A 23,641-nucleotide genomic window follows, 5' to 3' on the forward strand; every position below is an offset into this window, starting at 1 on the left:
GTGTTTTATTAGGGGCTTTACATTTACATGGTCCTGTGTGTAACTTCAGGCTTCTTAATTTAATAGCTATGTCACCTTTGGCAATTTACTTACTCTATCTTTTCTTTAAAAAAGTGGGTGAAATAAACATACGTGTGCATGTGTCTTTATAGCAGAATGATTTATAACCCTTTGGGTATACACCCAGTAATGGGATTGCTGGGTCAAATGGTATTTCTGGTTTTAGATCCTTGAGGAATGACCACACTGTCTTCCACAATGGTTGAACTAATTTACACTCCCACCAACAGTGTAAAAGCGTTCCTATTTCTCCACACACTCTCCTGCATCTGTTTTTTCCTGTAGCCTTGTAGTATAGTTTGAAGTCAGGTAGCATAGTGTCTCCAGCTTTGTTCTTTTTGCTTAGGATTGTCTTGGCTATACGGGCTCAACAGCAAAGTCATGGAACCAACCCAAACGCCCATCAATGATAGACTGGATAAATAAAACGTGGCACATATACATCATGGAATACTGTGAAGCCATAAAAAAGGATGAGTTCATGTCCTTTGCAGGGACATGGATGAAGTTGGAAACCATCATTCTCAGCAAACTAACACAGGAACAGAAAACCAAACACCACATGTTCCCACTCATAAGTGGGAGTTGAACAATGAGAATGCATGGACACAGGGAGGGGAACATCACACACTGGGGCCTGTTGGGGGTGGCGGGGTAGGAGAGGGGTAGCATTAGGAGAAATACCTAATGTAGATGATGGGTTGATGGGTGCAGCAAACCACCCCGGCATGTGTATACCTATGTAACAAACCTGCACCTTCTGTACATGTATCCCAGAACTTTAAGTATAATTTTAAATATATATTATATATATATGTACATAAGAAATACTGATTACAAATGTAGAATAAAAAAGTGGGTGAAAACACTTATGTGAGCAAAATACCTACCACATAAAATTGTTGTAATACTTTAGTCTGGAGAAAATATCATGTCAAGAAAACCAGAGAAAAAGGGGGTTGCCATAAAACTTTTGATTCCTAATATCAAATGCTGCAGAAAGGTCAAGAAATGTGAACATTATGGAGATAGTGATTAAGAAGTTATATCTGATTTCCAAGAGAGTCATTCCAGTGGAAGGGTGAAGTCTACATTAAATGACTATAACAAGTATAGAATACTGCTTATAGACAAATTTCTCCCTCTTATTTGCCTGTCAAGAATATAAAGTCCTTGAAGATAAAGATCTGGTCTCAGAAAATATAGCGTAAATATTTATTAATAAATCTAACAAATCTCCCCATTCTGCTTCTACATTATCTAAAATTAGTTTATTTATTCTAACCTAATGTATTCTAGACACTTACTAAATATTGCACTTACACTTACATACCTTACAGTTAGTGTAAGGTACAAAGTTACCAGTGTAATAGGGATTCAGTACCTTCTGGTTTGTAATTAAGTTTTATGATTCATAAACAGAGTCCCCCTTCTCATCATTCACTGAGTAAAAGTTTTAGCATCCTGTAACGTGTAACTTACTCTTGATTCTTGTCAACTCAATAATGTTTAGAGGTATTTGTGTTTTAATTAATTTATTTTTGTTGTAAATGGCTGAAACCAAAAAGATCATAATGAATAATAAATTGTCATGCTTACACAATCCATTAGATTGATGGATTTTCAAGCAAAAAGAAACACAAGCAACTGTAGTCAACTAATTTTCTTTTCCTCGAATTAAACATTTTTAAAGAAAATGATAACAACTAGTAAATATGCTTGGCTTTATATTAAAAGGACAAAGTCAAGGTTAATTTTAAGGCTGGAGTTGTCCCTTTTAAAATGTGAAGAAAAAACATCCGTGAGTGAAAGAGTAATTTATATTTTAAAAGCTGCTAAGGCAAATGAAAACACACCTCATTTAAGAAGGAGAAGAAAGAGTTATGTATCTTAAAAAGCTAAGAATATAAGTTACTTTAACTTGTTTTTGGTTGTTTGTTTAGAGATGGAGTCTCGCTCCCTGTCGCCCAGGCTGGAGTGCAGTGGCACGAACTCGGCTCACTGCAAGCTCCGCCTCACAGCTTCACGCCATTCTCCTGCCTCAGCCTCCCAAGTAGCTGGGACTACAGGCGCCCGCCACCACACCCGGCTAATTTTTTTTTTTTTTTTTTTTTGTATTTTTAGTAGAGATGGGGTTTCACCGTGTTAGCCAGGATGGTCTCTTATCTCCTGACCTCATGATCCACCCGCCTCGGCCTCCCAAAGTGCTGGGATTACAGGCGTGAGCCATCGCGCCTGGCTCCTTTAACTTATTTTTTAAGGCTTTTGATTAACCTAAAGGTTCAAGTTCACTCTTACTCAGCCTTCTAATTATCTTAAGACATGAATATTGAGAAAATCGGCAATGGAAACTCTGTCTAACACTTGAAAGTGTACTTTTCACACATTTAATCAGCTGTTTGTTTGCCTCCGAAGGTTCCCACCAGTAGAAGTTTATCATAAAGCCTTCCCTTGTAAATTACAACTATTGGGATTATACCTCCAGAATTCATTCTTCTTAAGAGCAATTTCTTCTGGGGTTACCATACCCGACAAGATTTGTAATTAGCAGTCACTTAAAAGGTATTAGTATTATTTTTGTACCCATCTGTTTCTCTGTCATTGAGATAAAATGCTCTCTGTGCATTTTGACAGTCAGAGGTATAAAGCCCCAAAAGAAAAGAACTGCATTTTACTTTCTGTATCTTCATACACGTCACGTTGTGCTGTTCACACACAAGAACTTAAGAAATCTTTCATGTGGATAATTTGGCACCCATATTCCACAAAGTTTATTGCTATTTCAGTCATTTTAGCATCCTATGGTGCAGTGGGAGGCCAAATATCAGAACAGAAAGAGCGTGGAAAATTTTAATATGACAGTCCTAGAAATTATTCTTTTCTATTCCATTTTACTGGCTGTACAGACCAGAGCAAATTACTTAATCTTTTTCAACCTCACTTTCCTCATCTAGTAATAATAACCACTTCAGAGGGTTATTGTAGGGATTGGGGTAAGGTCATGATAATAGCTAACATTTACTGAGCCATTGCTTGGTTTACCTTATTAACTAATATAATTCTCTCAACAATGTCATGAAATAGGTTTTTTTTTTTCTTCTTTAAACTACTATTGTTTTTTGGAGAAACGGACTTGCTATGTTGCCCAGGCTGGTCTTGAACTCCTGGCCTCAAGTGATCCTCCATCATCTGCCTCAAAGTGCTGGGATTACAGGCATAAGCCACATCACATCCTGACTAAAATAGGTATTATTATTATCACTCCATTTTAAAACAACGAAATTGAGGCACATAAATATTAAGTAATTTGCCCTATTCCACATAGGGAAGTCATTTGCAGAGCCTAGATTTATAGCCAGAGAGCCAACCTCCAAGCCTACTTGTAACTCTTAACCATCATGCTACACTGCTTGTTTATTATTACACTAAATGCCCTCAGACATGCAGTTTGAAGCAGCTACTGTTACGAACAACTATAGCAAGAAGAATTTTAGATAATCCCCATAAGCCAAAGACATCTTGTCCCAGAGTGTGGAAATCTTAAGTGTCCTTAGCATGTCATTATCTAGACTCTGATTGACCATGCAGGGTGATCTATCCCTTTTTCCTATGGTTCTTGTGGTTAGTAAATTTCTTATTTGGAGTCCAAACCTGCCTCCTGGTAAATTTACTAGTTTTGCTCTCTGGAGCAACAAAGATTAATCTAATCCCAAATCCACACACTAGTTTAGCTCTTCATGTATTTAAGGATAGCTTTTATAGCACCTTTCATTTTTCTTATTTTTTAAAAAAATATTCCTGATGAAGATTTATTCAAATACCCTCTTATATCTGCCAGGACTTTCATCTCCTGGAAAACTTTTCCTCAATCATGCTCCCATCTGCTGATAGCCTCTTAAAACTATTGGCCCAAAGTAAATACAATATGCCATTATAAAATAAGTAATGTAGAATTTAAGGAGAGTTTTGTTTTATAGACCCTGTTTCTTTTAATTATAGGTTAAGTTTGCATTTTCTTTTAAAGCTAGCACATTATACTTTTGGCTCATACTTAACTTGGAATCAGTAGCCAACTAAAGCATAAAAACTGTTAAAGTTAGTTCCCTCCATGTTGCACAATTGGTTTTTCTAACCTAAATACAAGAGTGTATTTATATTTTATTAATATTCATGGACTGCCTACTATATGCAAAGCATGATGCCAAGCCCTATGAAAAACACAAAATCATAGGTTCCATCTCTACTTTCCATGGAACTCATACTCCAGTGGGAGGGAATGAGGAAAAGGGTAAGCAAGGAAAGACAGACACCTAAAGAAAAGAAAACTAAAGGAAAGGGGTAAAGAACACAATGAGTGTGGGCCAAAGAGGGAAGAGATCAGAATTAAGGATCTAGAAATGTTGAGGGCTGAAAGCAGGACAAATGCAGGAGATGATTTTAATTGTTTGTCAAGTGTCATAATGTTATTTGATCCCATTGTTCCTACAATTTGAATAGCTCTGAATCTTGATCCTGTCTTTTGTCATATAAGCTACCCTCTCAAAACTGTCATTCACAAATTTGGTTGTTCTTCTTTAACTTGGCCCAAAACCCATTATTTGGTATTTAACTTGATCCTTGTGTGCCACATTTTACTGTAAGTCTAAAAAAATTAACCTGGAATATAATTTATTCTCTCAAAAAAAAAAAAAAAAAACAGTGCGTTTTTAAGGGAGAGTTATCTATTAGATGGATAGGGCTGACTGCTATAAGTTTTGTTTTTTTTTTGTACCTAAGTCCTAGTGGCTTCTTCCAGAAAGTTTCCATGACAGAAAGCAATAGACACTAACCATAGATGAGAACCCTTTGGGAAGAAGTACAGACTCTGTTTGGGAGCATTAGAAATTTAGGAAAGAAAAAAACAGCCACATCCCCCAGCTCCATTCCTAGTAAACCTCATAAATTTCATATCATTATTGTTCTTTCCTATGTTCCTCCTCATTACATTCTCTCATCATAAGTTTCACCTCACAGTCTGCAGATTTCTGAATGGCCAAAGTTCATCACTCTTAGGAGTCATTCACTGAGCATCAATGAAATCATACTTATGTTTAAAACAGGTGATTTTCTTTCTTATTCCAGCAATACTGAGACCCGCATAACCTGAAAATCTTTCTACATACACATGGCTTAAAAATATAATATTAAACTCATAACTGACCTCATTGAAAAAATGAAAATTCCTATGTGGCATAAGAAGCCAAACACCAGATATGGATTTATGGGCCAAGTGATTGACAACAGAGTGAACCCGGTCTTATAGGAGGCTCAAGACTCCAGCATAAACAGAATCCTTAGAAGGCCTGCCCCTCAGTTTAAGAGATAGAAATACACACACACACACACACACTCTCTCTCTCTCTCTCTCACGCACTCACAGATAAAAAAATCCACCAGCACAGGGGATTAGGAGGAGACATTATTTCTACCTATGCTTGAGTGGAGAGAAAAAAAAGTTTGCCCTTACAGAATTTTGAAGCTAAAAATTTAAATAATCTGTGTGGCATACCACTTGGCAAAAACATTAATGCAAATTATACATTGTAATACCCTTGGTACACCTGCGGAAACAAATGCAAGTTTTCCCTGGAGGGAAAAGACCTCAGACTTCACAGGTAAAGCTTCAATGAAGATAATAAGGTCAGACACCAAAAGTCCAAAACACATGAGGAAACAGTCATGGGGCAAAAGTCAGCAAACACGATAAAAGATAGATTTAGAGCCCCTCGAACTTCAGGCAATAGAGCAATGCTGTAAATTTTATAATATAATATAAGTATGTTTAAAATTGTTAAAGACATAAAAGAAGGAATCAAAACCACAAAACAAAAATAAGAACTAAGGAAAAAAGAACCAAAAGATATGAAAAAGAGAACTAGAAATTAAAAAGTTATTAAAATTTAAAAACTAACATAAACTAAATAATGGATCAGACAAAGCTGATAAATTCATCTGTACACTGGTGGATAGGTTTGAAAAAATTATCAAAGGCACAACACTGAGAGATAAAGAGATGCAAAGTATAAAAGAAAGTGAAGAATTATAGAAAAGTTGTCTTTACAAGGGCCAACATATATCCAGTAGGAAGTCCAGAAGGAGAGAATAAAGAGAAGGGGAAAGAAGCAATATTCGAAGGGCTAAAGATTGAGTGGATTCCAACACTGATGAAAGAGGTAACTCTTCAGATTCAGTCATCTAAAGGAGTCTCTAGCAAGGTAAATAAAAATATTAATAAATTCATACCCAGGCACAATGCTTTGAAACCACATACTCCAAAGAAAAGGGAACCTTAAAATTAGAGAGAAAGAGACTATGTTTTAAAATGAATTACAATTGAATTGAAAGCAGACTTCTGAACAAAAACCTCAGAGGTCCCCCAGAAACAATGGAATACTGCCTTCATAGCGTTTAGGGAAAACCCATAATTCCTTTTTTTTTTTTGAGACGGAGTCTTGCTCTGACGCCCAGGCTGGAGTGCAGTGGCACGATCTCTGCTCACTGCAAGCCCCGCCTCCCGGGTTCACGCCATTCTCCTGCCTCAGCCTCCGGAGTAGCTGGGACTGCAGGCGCCCGCCACCACGCCGGGCTAATTTTTTTTTTTGTATTTTTAGTAGAGATGGGGTTTCACCGTGGTAGCCAGTGTGTCTGGAATTCGTGGGTTCTTGGTCTCACTGACTTAAAGAATGAAGCTGCGGACCCGCGCGGTGCTACAGTTCTTAAAGGCAGCATGTCCGGAGTTTGTTCCTCCTGATGTTCGGATGTGTTCATTTTCTTCCTTCTGGTAGGGTTCGTGGTCTCGGTGGCTCAGGAGTGAAGCTGCGGACCTTCGCGGTGAGTGTTACAGCTCATAAAGGCAGTGTGGACCCAAAGAGTGAGCAGCAGCAAGATTTTTTGCAAACAGTGAAAGAACAAAGCTTCCACGGTGTGGAAGGGGACCCGAGCGGGTTGCCACTGCTGGCTCGGGCAGCCTGCTTTTATTCTCTTATCTGGCCGTCACCCACATCCTGCTGATTGGTAGAGCCAAATGGTCAGTTTTGACAGGGCACTGATTGGTGCATTTACAATCCCTGAGCTAGACATAAAGGTTCTCCACGTCCCCACCAGATTAGCTAGATACAGAGTGTCAACACAAAGGTTCTCCAAGGCCCCACCAGAGTAGCTAGATACAGAGTGTGGATTGGTGTATTCACAAACCCTGAGCTAGACACAGGGTGCTGATTGGTGTGTTAACAAACCTTGAGCTAGATACAGAGTGCCGATTGGTGTATTTACAATCCCTGAGCTAGACATAAAGGTTCTCCACGTCCCCACCAGACTCAGGAGCCCAGCTGGCTTCACCCAGTGGATCCTGCACCAGGGCTGCAGGTGGAGCTGTCTGCCAGTCCTTGGCCATGCGCCCGCACTCCTCAGCCCTTGGGTGGTCAATGGGACTGGGCGCCATGGAGCTGGGGGTGGCGCTCGTCAGGGAGGCTCAGGCCGTGTGGGAGCCCGTGGAGGGGTGGAGGCTCAGGAATGGCAGGCTGCAGGTCCCGAGCCCTGCCCCACGGGGAGGCAGCTAAAGCCCGGCGAGAAATGCAGTGCAGCGCCGGTGGGCTGGCACTGCTGGGGGACCCAGTACACCCTCCCCAGCCGCTGGCCCAGGTGCTAAGCCCCTCACTGCCTGGGGTCAGCAGGGCCGGCCGGCTGCTTGGAGTGCTGGGCCAGCCAAGCCCACGCCCACCTGGAACTCCAGCTGGCCCGCAAGTGCCTGCGCAGCCCCGGTTCCACTCGCGCCTCTCCCTCCACACCTCCCTGCAAGCTGAGGGAGCCAGCTCGGGCCTTGGCCAGCCCAGAAAGAGGCTCCCACAGTGCAGCGGTGGGCTGAAGGGCTCCTCAAGTGCCACCAAAGTGGGAGTCCAGGCAGAGGAGGCGCTGAGAGCAAGCGAGGGCTGTGAGGGCTGCCAGCACGCTGTCACCTCTCACCAGGATGGTCTGGATTTCTTGACCTCGTGATTTGCCCGCCTCCGCCTCTCAAAGTGCTGGGACTACAGGCGTCAGCCACGGCACCCAGCTGGAAAACCTAGAATTCTATACCCAGGAGTTGGCCACTAATAGAACCGCTCTAAGAGAGTACTAAAATATACCCTTCAGAAGAAAGAAATGAAACAAATAAGGGAGGAACAGAATGCAAAAAAAAAAAAAAACAATTTCAGTATAAATAAAAGGTTGCATTCAACAACGTTTCTCCAGCATATTAAATTTATGCCTCCCCCGATTATACTTCTGATCAATAGAAGTTCATCATCTTATCTATATAAAAAAATGAGAATTTATGAATGAGAAAATTGCAGAACATTCTCAGCCAACATATGAGGGTACCCCCCAGAAAGAGAAAGATCTTGGCCCTAAGACATGTATTCCTACTGACACCCAGACTTTTACAAATTAAAAGTCTGCTATTTGAATGGCAGAAAGCCTCAGCTTTCCTATTTGAACTACTCTGTCTAACAAGGACTTATCTATGGTATGATTTCCAGGATATTTTGTTAAGGGAAAAAGCAATGGTTGGGAAATAACTATAAAGGAAATTTACTTTTCATTATATGCTCTTTGTACTTTTAAATTTTATACAATGTATATATAATGTTTATTCAAAATATTAATATTCAATTAATTAATTTTAAAACAAAGTTAAACAACTATCTTAAAAGTGACTCCATTTGGCTAGCTTCAAATAAAAAAATAAGAGGGAATAGGGATCCTGGGAATTCAAAGGCACAATACAAGTTAATATACAAAAATGATCTATTAAAAAAATAATATTTTTAAAATGAAACTGAAGATCTTTTCCAAATTCCCAACTAATTCCACTTGGCTTTTTTCTTTTTCTTGGAGACCTGCTCTCTAACAGCTTGAAAGCTATTTTTTTCCTCTTACATTTTCTCCATGATGTGTCCTCATTTCCAGTATTAATTAGGTAGGCCTTACAACAAAAGAGTCTGAAAAATTTCCCCATCATAGTTGTTATCTATTATACATGACTGATATATAGAGTGAGTTAGATTTTTTCCAATTAACCTGAAAGACTTGGAAGAATGACTTTGAGATTTTGACTACTTTTTGAATAACACAAAGATTTATATTTTCATAAAAGATTAATTTTTAAAGTTTGCATTAGGACAAAAATAAAGCAATTTTAAGCAAATGTACAGAATGCAAATCACTAAATTAAACATTTTAAACCACTAAAGTACAGTAAAATTATACTTAAAACTGGTTTATGAATGAATCAAGAAAACTAGAATACTTTATTGCTCTTAACCTTTCTCTTATAACATCTCAGGGCATCTCCAGCTAACTCAAGGATGTCAAAGAGTCTCAAACAGTTCTGTCTATAAAAGTTTATTTACAGTTCAACTTAAAATTTACAAAATCAACATATCAGGTGTCATTTATTGAGTGCTTACCAAGTCTTCAACATGTTGCTATGTGCCTTACTTCATTTAATCTCCAGAACAAACCCATGAGATAGATATTACTATCATCTTTATTTTCTACATGCACAAATTAAGGCATAGAAAAAAATGAAATAACATGAAAAGGGTCACATAGCTGGTTCGTAATAGAACTAGTTCTCAGGCCAATGTTTCTCTGACTTCAATTTTTGTGTTCTTGACCACTACGTTAAATTCTTCAAGGAGAACTGGGGTTTGGCATAACATTAAGCAATTAAAATCTTATTTGAAACAGATTAAGGATCACCAACATAAAGAGAAGTCAGTCTTAAGTATTTAAGCCAACTCAAGCAGGGTACAGTCAGAAAGCCTTTGGTGAGAGTGCTTTTTGTTTGTTGTTTTATTTGTTCATTTTATAACAGAAAAAGAATCATTAGTATCTACACCCCTAATTCATACAAAGTTCATTAAAACACATTCATTTGTGAAATGTAATTGAATCACTTTTATCACTGCAGACAGTTTCAAGATCAGATGTGTCTAGTGAGCATGAGTGTAGAACCCTTAGGCCGATCAACAGAACCCTCCATGAGTATGTGCCCACTTTGCAAAAGCTACCCAATGAGCTACTTCGCAGATCTTCCCTTGTAAAATTAAGATTCAGAAAACTGAATTTAATAAGACAATAAAGAACTAGAAGCAAAGCTTCCTTAATTCCGAATTGTCTTTATTATAATAAAGTATATTTAATGATTTGTGTACATGAAATTTGCATTTGTTCAGATAGAGCAGAATAAATTCAAAATAAAACTAAAAAATTCTTATTGGTAAAGCAGATGTATCTACAGTTTTTCTTTCTTTTTAAATTATTTTTTATCAAATTGTCTCAGATTTTCTTCTCAATTTCTCCTCTTTTCTCACATAAAGATATATATTTTGGTAATGTATTTCCACTGTGAGTCATGTTGGTAAGAAAAGGTATGCCATGTCCCAACTGTTCTGAGAATTTTCTCTTGCTTCTGAATTTTTTTAGACTTCATGTGTAAAAATGATATACATTTATACATATTTCTGGAAAAAATATGCCTTAAAAAAACAAATATTAATGAAATCAACATATACCTTTTATGAGGAAAATGTGCTAATTCAGCCATACCAGGAAATGTAATAGTTTGACATTAATAATAAATGCTAACTTTGGATATAACTAGCAAGATAACATTTTTCTAACACAAATAATTTCTATTATCTATACTATAACAGTAATAAAATAAACTTTAAAAAAATCAACCAACCTCAATCCATTTGAAGTTACTTTTGAAGTAAAGCAACACTCATGTAGGCCTCATGCTTCATTTTTGTCATTTTGAAACAACACATATTAAAAAGCTACAAAAACACTTAGGGGTGCAACTTAAATTTATATTCATTCAACAACTCACTAAAATAATTAAAATCTCATCTTATGTTTTGATATGTGGCTAAGAAATCCATTATTTGCACAGAAAAAAAAAGCATTTATCATCAAAATGTCTGATCTCTTCTTTGATACTGCAGCAATTTTTTTTCAGCTTTGCCATTTGTTACCAACTTTTTCCCAGTTATAAATATTTTAATTTGATTTAAGTCAGCAGTTGCTTGTAGGGGACTGTCAAATCTTTTAGAGTTATGCTTTAAATCATTACTGAAAGATTTGCTTTTAGTATAATAGGACAGCTTTACATATTAATTAGATCATCAGACACATGTTTGCTGAGGTTTAGCAATTCTGTAATAAATACAATATGGCAGTGATAAAGCTGTAAACCTTGGCACATAGCTTTAGCTTTCTAATACATTTTATTGAGTTACCCAAGAAACAATCACCCTGCTAAATCCAAGTTAAACACCTGATGGAATATTAGGATATTTAATTAAAAATGAAGTTATGCTGTATATGTGGGTGATTTTATACAGTGGTGAAAAAAGAAGTCCATAAAAAATTAATTTCGCTCAGTAAAAATCATACACATTGCAACCATTCCTACTAAGATACACATGATGCGGAAACAGAAATGAGGGGAGGGTGTTTCAGAAGAGACTTCAACTAAAGGAACAAGGGGTGGTAAGTGCAAGACACATTAAGATTTCAAAAAGCAAGTAAATCCTATTATTTCATCCTCAGTGATTCCACTGTGATGGCTCAGCAGATGGCCACTGGGGCTGCACAACAATTTCCTTTCTAAGCTATCAGGCAGCATCCAACACTAGCAGGCCAAATTTAGGCCTTTCCTATACTTGGAAATTTTGTCAATCTGGAAGCATCCTTTAACTTTGGAGAGAAAAACTGCCACAGTCTTCACTGTTAAAGACAACAGGGTTACTTGGCAGTTGAAGGTGGCATAACAAATGGCACAGACCTGATGAAGGATGATGGTATGATGAATTCCTGGGACGAAGCATGGCATAAGAAAAAAAAGGAAAGCAAGAAGAAAGGAAGAAAGAGAAGGAGGGAGGAAGGCAGGACAGGAAAGAGAGAGAGAGAAAGAAAGGGAAGGAAGCAAGGAAAGAGGAAGGAGTGAGAGAAAGGGGAAGGAAGGAAAAGAGAAACACTGGGCTAGAAATCAGAAGACCCAAGTTCTAGAATGCAGATCTGGATCAACAATGAAACACCTATATAAGCTACTTCACCTCTCTGTGCCATATCTGCCATATGATAGTACAGAACTAGATAACTCTGAAAGCTTCAACTAACATTCAAAAAAGTCCAGCAAATACGGACACAGCCACACCATCTTTTTCTTCATCATTTAATTGATCACTCATGTGTGCATTTATTTATTCACCAAATATTTATGGAACAACTACTAAGGGGCAGGCCTTATACTGTTTCGTGATGATACAAAAGCAAATAAGATACACCCTGTACCCTCATGAGATTCACTGCCTGGGGGTGGGAATGAAGTGAGACGGCAGAAGGACAAAAGGGTAAAGCTGGGTGGATATGCAGGGCCAAATCATGAAGGGCCTTATTTATCATGTTAAAAATGTGGCCTTTATCCTGAGGGCAATGGGGAACATGAAAGTTTTTCTTCAGTCTGGAGTGATATGATCAGATTTGTGCTCTGTTATTCTGTGGATACTGGACTAGCCAGAGACAAACCTGAAAGTCCCCAACAACTGTAGCACTGACCAGAACAGAAAAAATGGACCCTGGTAAAGACAAGGAATCAAAAGGATTTGACTGGATGTGGAAGAGGACAAGAGAGAAATTGTTCCCTGATGACTGGCTTAGAAGACTTGGTGGATAAGGCGGCTATTCACTGAAATAAACTAGTAAGGAAGGAAGAAATGAAGATTCAGGTTTTGGTGGAGGACGATGAGTGGTGAGGCATAAATCATGGAGGAGATAATGAGTTCAGACTGAAGTCTTTGGATTTAAGGCCCCCAAAGAAACATACTGGGATGCACTGAATAAAAGCCCGGATTTGGGAGCAGAATGATCTTTGTATCAGCTTCTAACTCTGACGCTATGAAAAAAAAATTAAACACCCTGAACCCAGTATTTCTGTATGCAAATACAGATAATAGCTGCCTTAGAAGAGAATAGCGAAGAGTAAGGTGATGTATAAAGGGTACAACACACAGGGAAGTTAAGTAACTTGCCCAAGGCAACATAACATAGAAACAGTACAACTAAATTTTGAGTCCACATCTGTTCTCAAAGCCCTTGGCTGCTACAGACAGCTATTTAGAATCAGTCTGGGATTGTCTTCTTACAGACTGAAAGTTCAAGGATAATGAAATAGAGATAGATACATGTTCTCTTGGGTTATTTTTAACTCCAGTCTTAAATATTACATTGCCAGTATTAATTTTATGCCATTCCAGATTTCTACAATCTTGTGATATTTTTTCCTAGTGGAAGAATCCTGTGCAGGATTGTGCATGGCCACTATTCATCCCAGATTTTCTGGGACAGCTTTTATTTCAAAATTCCACACCATTATCCTCACACCATTGAAATGTCCTGAAAAAGCCAGTATTTCTGTATCCAGCCTCTGTACCAGAAGTGGCACAAAAATATTGTATTCAGGAAGCCTTGTGACCAGAGGTGTTGATGTGCAGGAGGTCCACAGTGCACCTTGATGTGTAGGGGCAAACTGGTGGAGAGCATGCCATAGAAATATGAGAGGACTATTGCAGTAGAGGTGCCTGATTTGATTTAGTATATCATATGGTAGTCACTAAAAACCTGTATTTCTAACAAGTTATCAATCTCTATAGGTGACTCTCATGCACAATAAATTTAGGGAGCTTCTGATTTAGGAAATGATCCCCTTAAGAAAGAATCCTACATATCAAAGATAGACACTATGCATTGTCTGTCACAGACTTTTGAAATCAGTCACTGAAGTTTGAAAAACACCACTTAGCAGTACTTATAGAAAGAGATGATGTAGTGATGTAAGTCCTTTTGTGAGCATCCTTCTGTGCACAGTAGCAGATTCTATTCAGTAAAATGTTCACTTCCCAAATGGAGCAGAACATTTTCTGTCTCATATTCTGGTAAATCAGTGTTTTTATTAAGCCAGATGACTCTGCAAGTGGAATAGACGCAGAGCATGTACCATATCTATTGCATTGAGATTTATGAAAAGCAATATGAGAAGACAACTGTCAATTGCCAGTGGCAGAAGCTTTCTTTTAGGAAGAATAACCTGATTCTCTGAGGTCATCCCTATTGGAACCCACTGAACCCAATGCAACCAAAACCACTACTAGTATGATTTTAATTAGGACTTAATATTCAAAACTTTTTTTTAAATTCCCAAGGTGTGTTTTTCATTGGACAAAGTATTTTACTTTAGGGTTATAAGTTATATGTAGACTATATATTGTTTTTAAAATAATTTTTAAAGTTTTTAATATTCACATCCATCAGAAAGAGTAAGTTCAGAATGGATCTGGATGAGAAATAATTGAGTAGAAAACTTTAATTATTTTCCAGATAAATAATTATTAATGAATAATTAAAGGGCCAGATAAAAATTTATTAAAAATTCCTAATTGTGGATGCAGGTGATTCTTGGCACTGAGTTGGCCAGAAGCTTGAAATCTAGGCTTTAATATAGTCATATGGATTCCAGTAAAAATGGATTCCAAATGAGTAAAATGAATTATGAAGTCATAAAATCCTGGGTAATTCCACACATGTTTCTGAAAAGTTCAATATGCGTCTAGTTATAATAGCTGCAAACCTTTTTAGAGTGACTTTGGGGAATCACACAATGAAATGCATCACTGAAACTTCCCGCCTCCTCCCTCCTATCACTTCCTTATTAATAGCTCCACGCTTTGAGAGCCCACTTGAAACTTGAAACATTATTTTCCTCATGGATTACTTTATGCATTGGCATAAAAATTCATTTTCTAGAAGATGAAATGATATTCTTACCCGTTTCACAGCTGGGTCCAGTGAAGCCTTGTGGGCAGGCGCACACATTAGCAGCAATACAGGCTCCTCCATTCCTACAGCCATCTTTGCAAAACGCTAAAATAATTCAGATACATGATTTTAGCACTTTAGAAGTAAGTAGTTTAATAAACTCCAAACCTAGCTCTTCATTATCCCCTTGGAGATGTGAATATCAAATTATAAAAGCTATTTTAATTTTGTTTTCATGTAATATTTCCCATACATGTAAGAAACTTCAACGCAACTTGTAAAACAGTACTCTTTCCAATGTTAAAGAAGTATTTCAACCTGAAAACAAAATACTGAAATTTATTTGAACAACAAACAGCAAATTTACACAATAGGAAGTACATTAAAATTCAGATTTCTTCTCATTGTAACAATCCACCTTGAAAATAAACCTGAAAATGGCAGCTATACTAGATGGAGCAAATCACCATCTGAAGAACGAGACCATGAAACAGGAAATGGTTAAATTCCATGAGGCTCTGACCATTTTGCACCCTAGCCAAAGTGCCAAGATAGTAGGAAATGCTCCATCCTTCAAAAATTTGTAAGCGGGTCCTGGTAATGAATTAACCAATAGTAACAAATATTCCTTAGAGTGGTCTTCAGGGAGACTCTTAAATTCCTCTGCTAAGGATAGGTCAGAATCCAGGATCAAGGGCAAAGACACTATATGACCTGTTTTATTAGAGTGGTTTTGGGAATGAGGCAAGTTGTTCTGTGAGTAGGAAGCTGAACTATTGCAGGGGAGCCAACATCTGTACCATTGCAAGGGCGATCTCTTGAAATGTGCTGTCTTCGAAGAAGTGCATAAAAGAAGAGGAGAAGAGCAAGACAAGTGAGTACAACAGGAGAAGAAGAGAAAAACAAGATGGATGAGACTGAGCCCCCTTTAGAAGCTTTTATTTCCTCTTTGGCTCATTCTTTGGTTCTGTAAGGCTCAGCAGCTGCTTCCTCAGCCTGACAAAATCTATAATGAGTGAATTAAACCAGCTTGTTCCCGGCATTAAGGCAAAAGTTTTTTCTATAGTTTTCTGGCATGTGCTTCCTCTAGTTAGGTAGAATACACTTTTTCAGAGTAATAAAATGTAGAAATCTGAAATTCTAGTGATGAGTTAAAGAAATGGACCCAAAAAGTCCATTTGGCTTCTTTGGTTTAAACCTCATAAGTGATAATGTGTGTGCCAGACCATGTACATATTTTCACTGGAGTAATTTGCAAGGTTGCAGCCTGTTGATACTGCACAGAACTCAATGATTCATTCAGCTCCTACATTTAATCTACTTATCTCTCAGATTTTTCCCATTCCAAACAAAGATATATACAGGAACTGAACAGTCTTTATTCGGGCAACCTGTAGTCCTAACTTCCAGAAGGAATTTATAGATCCTCGAAAGTTCTCCTTCTTTCAAATACAAGAATTATCTGTCTGCATCTGTTCATAATTTTCAGAGTTCTTTATTATATGAACTTTATTCTTCATACTAAATAGGAATTGGAATCAAGCAGAAAATAAGAGAAAAGCTTTAGGCTTCCTAGATGAAACCTTAAGCCTAAGCAAACTCTCAGAACATTCAGGTGATTTGGGGGAAGTCCTAAGGACTTAGTTATTTTGTAGTCTCCACTCATGCATTGGAAATGCATTTCAAGATCCCCAGTGGATCCCTGAAACATCAGACAGCACAGAAATCTATTTTTGCATATATATATATACATATATATGTATATATATATATACGTATATATATATTTTTCCTATACAGACATACTGTGATAAAGTTTAAAGTATAAGTTATGCATAGTAAGAGATTAACAACAGTAATTTATAATAAAATAGGTAAATTATGTTGCATTTTGGGGCCATTAACAGTAAAATAAAAATTACTTGTTTTTGTTTTACCCATTTTGAGTTAGGTTTTGTACATGGTGATCGTTTTTTGTTTTGTTTTGTTTTTGTTTGTTTTTTGGCCTGGTCTCAAACTCTAGACTCAAGCAATCCACCTGCCTTGGCCCCCTAAACTGCTAGGGTTACAGGTGTGAGCCACCAAGCCCAGTGAAAATAAGGATTATGTGAATACAAGCATTGTGATACCTCAACAGTGTATTTGATAATCGGGAAGGCTACTAAGTGACTAATGGTGGCTAGTTGCAGACAGTGTGGACACACTGGACAAAGGGATGATTCACATCCCAGGTGGCATGAGGCTGGACAGTGAGAGATCTCATCATGCTACTCAGAATGGTGCACAGTTTTAAACTTAAGAATTGTTTTTTTCTAGAATTTTCCATTTAACATTTGCAGACTGCATTTGACCATGGGTAACTAAAACCATGAAAAGCAAAACTGTGGGTAAGAGGGAACTGCTGTACTATACTTTACATTCTAAAAGTCTAGCTTTTCTCAGGATTTGTTTAGTTTTTCCAAGCAAATTTTTGTGGGATTTGGATCCCCAAATAATTAGGCCTTTTTCAAAATGACCTACACTAGTGATTTCCATGGAGTTTTGAAAATCAAGGTAATCCTCTGGCCCACCCATCTCTGGCTACAGTGTATTTTTGTAGACCAGGCCTGAAGACCCATCCTCATAAGACACTGCATTAACAACTATTCCTTGTTCTTTCCTACCTCACACAGACACATATCAAAGCAAACAGATTTTAGTGAACTCTGAGATAAAGGACACAGTATATTTGAGAAATCAGCAGTTTTGAAGCTTAAAATGCCTAAATTGGATAAATCATTTGGCATTATAAGGGATGTAAATGTTATACTACGGGAGTTTATAGAATTTCCAAAAAGGTCTTCTATTTCCCCTTAGGAGGTAGGAGGGAAAGAGGACAGCGGGGGAAAAGGTGAGTTAATGGATTGTGGTGAACTACAATTGTATTGTCTACTGATGGAAAAAGAAATCTGATTTCAACGGGACATTTAAAAGAACGATCAATCGGCATTAACAAACAAGCTAAAATAGGAAACTATAACATGTAGAGAATCAATATTCATGGTTAATTAATCTTCCACAGTAGCGTCCGACAGCTCACAAGAGAGCAAAACAAAACAAAACAAAAAAAACTGTCCTACTGACTCAAAATGGAGTTGATTCACATGGTAGCATAACAAATAGGTTGACAACGCTGCCAGAAAAACAGCTATGATGATATACGCATGTCTGGGCTCAAAAAGAAACATCTGAAGCTGGGAGAGTGCTAAACTGGACGAAAAGGAAGTATCAACGAAATTAAAGATCTAAAGGTGTAGAAAGAACAGACTGAGCAAACTGGAAGAAGAACTTGGGATTAGACAATAGAATGTTGAAGTTTAAGATTTCCAAGATGGAGCAGTTCTCCACAAAAATGCCCAGGATGTAGTGATGGGTGTGGGTTTGCTAGAAAGGAACAGAGATGAAAACCACTGTGGCTAAGGTCAAGGAACATTAGGTCAAAGGAGCTGAATGGTTTGGTCACTTAAACACTGAAGTAACGCAGGAGGATGTCCAGACCTGAGGGAAAGACTATGAGCCACACACCAAAGCTTTTAATGTCTGTAGGAAGTACCTGGAATGTACATAACAGTAATGATAAGGGGTAGAGGAAGGTAGAGATGGATTGCATTATACATAATGGAAGAGGCACTGGCATTTAAACCTTTTACCTTTGCATGTCGTTCCATTCCCTGTATAGCCCGGCTTGCAAACACAGTTGTGTCCTCCAACAGTGTTGAAGCATAAAGCATTTTCATCACAGTTGTGCTGATTTGTGATACACTCATCATGTTCTGAAATGAGGAATACAATTTTGTTACTCAGTTATATTTCCAAAGCTAATATATTTTAAACTACACCTTCACTCTTGGTTATTGCATGGTGAATTCTTTCAATCACAGACATAACCAATTATAAATTACAGAAAGGCTCAGATTTTGAAGTATTGTATACTCCTCTTGATGTACATACAAGTTCACACATTCACAAACATCGAATGCAAAATCATTTGGACAAAAGGCCTACCAATAGTTGCAAGAAATAGAGAGGGGAGGCAAAGATGAGGATTAATTCTAGAAGTAGACTACAAAGTCAGCTGTATACAGTTAATATTTGGGGAATTACTCTCATGAAATAAATCTGTCACCTAACTCATCCCTGTAGCATGTGAACAATGACAGGGAAGATGTGAAATTGTATTGCTTTGTAAGTCATGACCTGTAGGATAATAAAGCTGAAGTTCTAGGAGTTAGGTGCCTGCCGTTAACACTTGCAGCCACACTTCCAAGCCTAAAGATACTTATGCAAACTGTCTGGGGAATCTTTGATCTCTTAAAGTTCCCTCACTCTGCAAAGAAAGCAGCACAAATCTATTAAAAGACAAACTTGCTTTTGTAGTATGTGCAAATACAAACTTTAGAATATGTAATCAATATAGTATCTACTCTAACTGCTTATAACATGTAACTCTGCAAAGCATTGAATTACTTGATCCTTACAGCACCCTTGTGGGAGAGGCAGAACCAATATCATTGTAACCATTTTCAAGGTGACTCAACGGTGGCTCAGAGTGTTTAAGTAGCCTGCCCAAGTTCACAGGAATATCAAGTAACTTCAGAATTCTAGCTCAGCATTCAGCAAAGATGTAAATGTAAGGAATAAATACAGTGAACATGAGAAAGCAAACAAATCTAACATCAAAATAAAGATGAGGAGGAAATGCAATATGTGAGAAAATGCACACAAATTAGTTCAGCCATCTAAAATCCCTACAGTGGCACTACTTAGTACTCAGTCTCTTACATGAATATTATTCAGGCCTAAAACAAAACATACATTTTGATAAATTACATTGATTGAGCCATTAATTTCACGTGATATAAATCATGAAAGCAATGAAATGTTTGATTTTACTTTAGAACTCTGTATTCCAGACATTATAATGGTAATATATCTGTAACTTGTCTTTGGCATAACAGATCTGTAACTTGTAATATCTGTAAATTGTCTTTGGCATATACAGTTAAGATTAGACTAAAATCACTTAACTTCAACTACTAAAATAAAATGCCCTCCGTTTTATTTTTAAAAAATAAAAATTATCATTTTGCTATGGCATTTTATGTCTCGTTCTATATAAGCACAAGGTTATGATAGCTTTAATTATAACCCTGTAACTACATTCTTAGAGATTATTCCCAATAATCCTTTAGAGGAAAGAAAGATTTCAATCACCAAGGTTCTAGAACTGCACAAATGGATATATTATTTTCCAAATTCCTGGCTGAATAACCCAAAATTGTACAAAATTCCACCCTTATTATCTAGTATCACAGAACATTTCATAGTTTTTATAAATTCATGCTTACTACTGGTAGCTTAAAAAAGAGCTGGATTACACATGGGTCTCCTAACTGAGGCTACCCTTGGACCACCATAAAATTTCAGAAGGGCTAGAATGGGCAGCCCACCTACCTTTGGGTTCTGCTGCCTCAAGCCAAATAAATCTACACTTTGAATGAAGTTTGCACCTGCTGCCAATTTCCTTCCCAGTGCAATTCAAAGTGCCGCAGTTAAGCTATAAATCTCTATATGGACAGCCGTAGGCCCTTAAAAGAGAGCTGCTGATTGATTTGATGCTGTTTTAATCCCTGCCTTGGTTGTCTTTTTAATTAGACCATACTCACCGAGTAGAGAAAGGACCTAACAAGATTCAGTTTAGCATCTAGCATGATAATGTTCAATAAACGCTAAATAATTACACAATCTGGGACCTGGTTTCCTCTGTTTTCATTTACTCTCATGGGTACTGAAATGAGAAAGAGGGCTCCTAGGCAATTCAAAGGCAAATACAGTTCTGAAGGCTTTAAATGCATCCATGCCTTTACATATAAATATAAATATAAATATAAATATAAATATAAATATAAATATAAATAGTTCCCTGTGACTGAAGTGTCCTTCCCCACAGATTCTCCTGGAAAACACTTACCATTTTTAAACATTACAATAAAATGTCATGTATTGTGCGAAGATACCTTAGTCTCCCCCTCCTACAGAGTTAGGGGCTGCTATCTATTTTCCCTAACACCATATACAAGGTTCTATTATTCTCTTTTATTGTAATTTTATGTCCATTTCTCTTTAGTTCTCCATTCTTAAGCTCCACTCTGGGACTGTGAATTTTTAGACCAGAATTTTGTATTTTTCTTTGTATCTCATTTAAACATTCAAAGAATGTTTCTTAAATAAATGATTGAATGAATAGATGGGGCAAGATAGGAACTACTTCCTTTCCCATCATTCAAGACAATCCCAGTTTGCTCAATTGTAGACTACATGCCAAACACAGAGCTCTTAAAAATCCGAGCTGTTTTTTCACATTGATTTTACTACGGTGCAGTTTTATTTGATTTTGGATATTTCAAATATTAATTAAGATATTAGCACATCTTTTGAAAACAGAAAATATTAATTCCTTTACACTATCACTTTAAATCTTTTCACACTACTTAAAATAATGTTGGTTATAGCCACAATTTATGAACTAATGTAAACTGTAAGCTTAAGAAAACCCTTTTTAAATGACTGTAGTCTCAAAGAAGATTTGATAATCCTTCACAAAAACAGAATATAAATGAAGCAACAAGCAAATATTCTGTAAAGTCATCTCAATAAATAGATAATTATTGGTGTTCCATTTCCAGTTTTGGTCAAATGTCAATTTCTCATCCTTTCTCTGACTCACACTTCCCTGAGGACTCCACCATCAAATCACTAGTTCGCCTCTCCATTTCTAGTACTTCCTCCAACACTTCCAATATATAGTAAGTAAAATTAAATAGAATAAGGAAGGAAATTCTAAGGTAAAATTTAAATCAATATTATGTTCCAGTGTTTAAGAAGAGCATGTCAGGATGTAATAGTGAATAAATTTCAAGGTTTATGTCTCATATACTGAAAGGCAGACATTCAGATCTGATGTTTGGAATATCCAATCTATAAGACTCAATGCTATCTTCATCTCCTCAGTAAAAATTTCATTGTTTATATGATACGACAATCCAACCAACAGCTGGAAGTGAAATCAAATGCATCACGTCCTAGCTCCTCTTCATCAAAAATATCAGCACACGGTTATTTTAATCAGATTTTAATTATTCGTTGTGTCTATGAATTTGAATTTTAAATGAAATGAAAAAAAGAAAAATATATCGAAGGAAGACACCATCACTCAACAATACTAAAAAGTAATTTGGATGTCAATCACTAGGAAACATTATATATAAATCTATAATTGTATAGTGATAGTTGAAAAGATTTTTTCCTGTGTATCATAATTTCTTTGTTCTGCATACAATGTAAACCTGATTTCATACTAGTGATGAGGCACAATATAGTAAAGTTCCTCCATGGAAAAAAAAGTAATAATATACACACTCGGATGCATCTAAATGCAGATGTTATGTATAACAATAATACTTAGCTTTCACTGATTAACCCCTAAGTCAACCTGGGTATGCTAATGTATCTAAAATCATTTTAAGATTCCATATCCAACAGTGTCATCAGTCATAATAACATGGACTTAAGATGAGGTTTAAATTTGGTATTCATATTGAGCTGTTTGCAGAATGAATGTGCTACCTAGAAACAAACCAGCTGCTCTAAAATTCACATAGCTTTCCTCACTGTGATTTCAAAATAGATGTACAATAGAACATAATCCATGTTCTGTTCAAAAATTTCAGTATAATATAAAATGCAAATACTTCAGAAAATAGAAGTGAAAAGCCATCATTTAAATGCATTTACATTTAAATTCAATTTAGTATATTTTTCTTCAATATGTATTTAGTATTGGAATATCTGGGGGTTAAAAATGATTATAAAGTTAAAAGCCTTCAAAAAGCTTACAGTTTAGTTGAAGACATAAGAAAAAAACACAAAGCTTTAGTAAATGGTTTCATTATGAGAAATTGCTAAAGTAGAGGAGTAAACACACTTACAGAGGGTTGAAAGAGATCAAGGGAGGATCTGGTTGGGTCAGATAGGAATCCAAGAATGACTTCTTGGAGAACAAAGAATTTGACATGGATTTTTTTTTTACATGTGTTGGTGAGGGCAGGTGCAGATTCCCAGTTAAAAACACCATTCATATACTTTGTCTCTTTGGTTTTTGGAATCTCGAGGCCCTTATAAATTTGAATCACACTGAATAATTTATAATAATCATAGCTACAATTCAGTGCTTACTACATACCACATACTTTGTTACATATATTATCTCATTTAATCCTTATATTAACTAAAAACATTATCATTACAGAAAATTAAACTTGACTTGGAAAGGCTAAATGGCTTGCCCAAGAACACACAGCTAGTAAACAGGAGAGTTGTGAATTACATCTGACTCCAAAATTCAGGCTATTGATTGCTATGTAATTGATTGCCCAACATATTTAATGCTTGTGTTTTTCCCAATCTACTCCTTTTTTATTCTAGTGTTCTTCTTTATAATTATCCAGAAGTTTCTAATGTTTACACAGTTTAATGTCTTTTTGTTGTATGTGAAGTCTTCTGCTGCTTTACAATTAGGACGTTATCATCTCTTTACTATATTTTATACCTCTTTAAAAACACCGTCTAAAAGGAGTCTTAT

General features: G+C 36.7%; 1 protein-coding gene across 5 annotated transcripts in view; it reads right to left on the bottom strand.

The window, feature by feature from the left end:
* The window catches only part of NELL2 (neural EGFL like 2), a 447,696-nt gene that overhangs the window by 82,889 nt on the left and 341,166 nt on the right, over positions 1 to 23,641 (bottom strand). For all 5 annotated transcript variants that reach the window (XM_055246787.2, XM_055246786.2, XM_055246790.2 and 2 more), the window contains 2 exons: positions 18,651 to 18,773; positions 14,971 to 15,066 (listed from right to left, as the gene is read on the bottom strand). In XM_055246787.2, the coding sequence (XP_055102762.1) occupies positions 14,971 to 15,066; positions 18,651 to 18,773 (219 nt within the window). The remainder of the gene's footprint in view (positions 1 to 14,970; positions 15,067 to 18,650; positions 18,774 to 23,641) is intronic.

This window comes from Symphalangus syndactylus, chromosome 17 (genome assembly GCF_028878055.3).
Source record: "Symphalangus syndactylus isolate Jambi chromosome 17, NHGRI_mSymSyn1-v2.1_pri, whole genome shotgun sequence".
NCBI classification, from domain to species: Eukaryota; Metazoa; Chordata; class Mammalia; order Primates; family Hylobatidae; genus Symphalangus; species Symphalangus syndactylus.